The sequence below is a fragment of the Ceratosolen solmsi genome, unplaced genomic scaffold (genome assembly GCF_000503995.2).
Source record: "Ceratosolen solmsi marchali unplaced genomic scaffold, CerSol_1.0 C3576558, whole genome shotgun sequence".
Lineage (NCBI taxonomy): Eukaryota > Metazoa > Arthropoda > Insecta > Hymenoptera > Agaonidae > Ceratosolen > Ceratosolen solmsi.
Window position 1 is genome coordinate 1 of NW_011948518.1, and position 4,629 is coordinate 4,629.

Genomic DNA, 4,629 nt, shown 5'->3' on the forward strand with positions numbered 1-4,629 from the left:
GAGAGAGAGAGAGAGAGAGAGAGAGACTATTTAATTTTAATCGTACAGAATACGAATTTTATAAACATTATTTTGGTAGACAAATATGCAACATTAAGATTGCACTAAAAATGATGTATTATGTTGCACAGGTTTATCATTTAAATAGAATAATTAATATTATTAAAAAAATTGTGGAGTACAGATTCACTGGGCATTAAACACAAGAATTAGCTACACTCTTATTTGAGTCTCTTTAAAAATTACAGAGCCCTCTGTTATTTTTAAATTGAATGAAGTCAGTATAAAATAGAATCTTAAGCACCTAGTCTCTTATACGAGAAGAGAAGCATGCGAGAAAATTATACAAACGAAGCTGATATGAAGCTTATAAAAACCAGATAGTATATACATTGAATCGTAACTGATAGGTATTCATATTGTAGTCCTTTTTATTCCGCCATCTTGAATTTGAACTTCAAGAAAGTCACACTTTACACCCACTGATATGTAACGATCCGCATGGTCACATTGCAGCATATACCGAAGCACATTTCTAGAAGTTTCCGTGAGCGTAAGATATCCAGAAAGTTACGTACAGAGTTCCTGCTCTTCTATTCCGTTTCGAAAGGTTATTTATTCTGAAAGTTCGATTTAATACCGAAAAGGGCATTTTATTCGAGCATATGAAGAAAATTTAAGTGTACATTGTGTTCTAATTTCAGAAAAATAATTGTAACAATTTTTTTGACGATTCATCTAGTTTACTGAGAAAATTGTAAAAAATTTCGTGTCTTCGAAAGTGCTAGTAGTGAAACAATTGGAACAGCAGAAATTTCAGTAGCATCCATATTCATTTTTAACAAGATTTCTATATTAATTTGGTAGATATTCTATTATTAATCTGTCTAAATTTATTCATTCGTAAGCAAAGTTGTATTTACTGATTTTAATTATAATTAAAACAATAAGTTTTGCGAACTAATTTGGAATTGTAATTATTAATTGGTAGACACCTGCAGTTATTTTTTTAAATTCGCAAAACTTATTTATATAAAAATTAAAATATATTACTTAGTTCATTTTGATGTAGAGTATTATAACAGTAGTAGTCATTAAATCAAACATAGTTACTATAACAGTCGATTAAAATTTTTCTGGCAATTTAAAGAAATGGCTAAATGGGGAGAAGGAGATCCTCGATGGATAGTTGAGGAAAGACCTGATGCTACAAATGTTAATAATTGGCATTGGTAAGTTTTTTTAATTAGTAATTTGAAAGTGCATATCAATAGATTCTATTAAAATGATTTTAAAAAACTCAATTTCATAAGAATCCATTAATTTAATTACATATTGATACTATACTTAAGAAAATGTTGTTACTTTAATCAATTAATATGGTTTATAATGTATATAATACATGAATCCTTAAAAATAATTAATATACAAGTGATAGATAAAAATTTTTTATTAAATATAAAATAATCAAAAAAAATTTTTAAAATAATCAAATAAATAATAAAATTATAATAGCTTTATAATAGAAAATATTTTAATTATTGGCTTAGATTTTAAGCCATCAAATTTTTCTTAATAGAATATTATTTTGGTATATGTTGATATATAAAAATCTTGTAATTATTACTTGTAGGACTGAAAAAAATGCATGTGCTTGGTCTCAAGAAAAAATTAAAGAACTGTTTAAAGATGTTATTATTGAAAGAGATGGATGTATGTAAAACAATTTATAAACTTCATTTATAATAATAAATCAATTCAAGATTGTTATAAATTTATACAATTTAAAATTCTTGGTTTTTTAAATTATAGTTAAATGTAAAATAATGGAAATTGAGAAATGTGAAGGAGAAGCAGTAGCAAATAATAGGAAAGGAAAATTAATTTTTTTTTATGAATGGAATATTTGTCTCAAATGGGTATCTCTGAATACAGAAACAGAAATTAATGGAAAAATTAATATACCAAACTTGTCAGAAGAAAATGAAATTTCTGAAATAGATGTGTGTAAATTTAAAGTATACTTTTAACTTTAGTTAAACAAATATTTATATTATTTTACATATCTATTCACTTATATTCTAGGTTGAAGTTATACTCAATACAAATACAGATGAAGGGGAAAAATTTAAACATTTTTTATATACAAAAGGTAAAGATATAATTAGAGAAAAGTTAGCAAAATATGTATCAAGTTTAAAAGAAGGTAAATAATTGTTCAATTTAAAAAATGTTATAACTAATGATGTAAAATAATATAGAAATTAATTTTATTACATATAATTATAGAATTTACCAAAGGAATGATCCTTCCTAAAAAAGATGGCATTGAAAATATTTCTAATAAGACAACAAGATTTAATCGAAATGTATGTTAAAATGTTTTATAAACTATTAAATATATTTTGCAATAAATTTTAATTAATTACTCATTTTATAGACCCCCACGAATATAATTATAGAATCATATGATTCGAAAGCTAATAACTACATAGTACAAACAACAACGATAAAACAACAATTAAAATTTATGTGCAGTGGAACAGAATTTTATAAAGTCATGACGATACCAGAGGTTAGTAAATAAACTACTAAATATTTTAACTTTAAAGAAATTTAACAAAATTTTTAAAAACTTGTATAAAATTTTATTATATTATATAATTATTTAATACACAATTTTAAATACAATATAAAATATTGCTTATAGTAAAAGTATATTTTAAATGTCATATTACTGTTATAAAGGTTATATTTTTTATCAATATAAAACAATTTTTATTGCAAAAAAATAATGGTTTTTATCTTTACATTTTATTTATTATAGTTTGTGATGGCTTTTACAAAAGGTCCTGCAAAACTTTTTGCAGAAAAAGGGGGACAGTTCGAATTACTGTGTGGAGTTATTACTGGAGAATTCGTTGATCTTACACCAACAAAAATAGTACAGAAATGGAGATGCAAATCATGGCCAGCAGGTCATTATAGTGAAGTAACTATGGATATAGTTGAAAGACACGACCATACTGAAGTTAATGTAACTCAAACAGCAGTTCCTATAAAGTAATTATTATTTGATTTATATATTTATAAGTAGATAATTGTATCAATATATAATTAATTTATAAACTACTTTACATTTAACCAATGTTTTATTCGTAACTAATATTATTATTAAATTACTATGAATATTCAATTAAAATAAGTAGAAGTTATTTATATATTTATTAGTTCATTACATTATATTTAACAAGAATCAAAAACCAATTTATTAATAGTTGGAAGTTTTAAAATTTTATGCTATTTTACTTTATAATTACTATATTTAAAGTAAATTAAATATGACACTCTGGTTGTATATAATTATATCTGGAATAATTGAAGCAAATATTACCATTAGTTCCATAAAATATTAGATGCTATGATAAGGTACATGGAAATAAAAAAAAAATTTATCCTAATAATAATTATCCGAGATTATATCGAAATACATTTAATTGTATGTTCGTTTTAGTTAAGTTTCCTTATTTCATTTATTCACTTTTAATGTAAATTTCAAGTTAATAAATAACCATTTAAGAGTTCGATATTTATCATACCTTTATTTTATACATTTTGATTCTAATTTTAAATTTAGCCTTTATATTAATGTTTAATTAATGTTTATTATTATTAATTAAATATTAAGTAATAAAGCTATGAATAAAAGATGATTAGGTATACATTTTATAAATTCATCATTAATTATAATTAAAATTTTAAAATATACTGTGATTTTCCTCAAGTAATAACCGAATATTTAATAAAATAATTGATGGTAATTTATTAATTAAAATTTTAAATAAGAAATCGAGTAATTTTCCAATGATCTTCCATTATCAAGAATTTTTATTTCTATATTTCAATTATGAAAAAGCTGTACTTGCAACTAATAAGTTATTCGACACAGAATATATTAATAATTCATAATATATTTAAAAAAGAAATATGATAATAAAGAAAAACTTACCAATAATGACAGAATTTATGGAAATTGAAAATTCTATCTTATACAGTTATTTTTTTTTAGATATAGATTTTCATAATTTAGGATATATAATTAATAATTAATATAGTTTAATAAGAAAATATACGATTAAATATATTAAATATTTCAGTTTTTTATTTATTTATTTAATATATTCAGCTACACTCAGATTTTATCCAGTCAGATTATGATTTTATATTATAAAATATTTGAGTACTGAGAAATGTTATATACACAAATGCATATATCCACTTACTTTTAGTTCTTTTAATAATAAAAATGAAGTTATAAAATTAACAATTAAGCAGTATTACATGTGATGGCAAGTATTTAAAAGATGAAAATATTATTTATTGCAATCGTCGCACAAACAAAGATTCATACAATATAATTTAAATATCACAACTTGCTTAACTTTACACGTTATTTATATCAATTATTATTATAAATATTAATCTTTTCAAAATGTGTTATAAAATTTGTTATAAATATTCAGATTTTCATTTTACAATATTTACAAATATATGATTTATATTTTGTAAATATAATAAATGTCAATAATATAAAATAAAAAGTTAATAATGATAAAATCTATAATTTTA

At 22.0% G+C, this 4,629-nt stretch overlaps 1 protein-coding gene across 1 annotated transcript; it reads left to right on the plus strand.

The window, feature by feature from the left end:
• Window positions 1-268: 268 nt before the first annotated feature.
• On the plus strand, window positions 269-3,063 carry LOC105367009 (activator of 90 kDa heat shock protein ATPase homolog 2-like; the record flags this gene model as incomplete). Its single annotated transcript, XM_011505631.1, has 8 exons — window positions 269-610; window positions 1,151-1,232; window positions 1,634-1,713; window positions 1,813-2,003; window positions 2,086-2,206; window positions 2,290-2,369; window positions 2,441-2,575; window positions 2,828-3,063. Coding segments are annotated over exons 1-8 (1,034 nt in total), but the record flags the coding sequence as incomplete, so codon positions are not given.
• Between the last annotated feature and the right edge of the window lie 1,566 nt (window positions 3,064-4,629).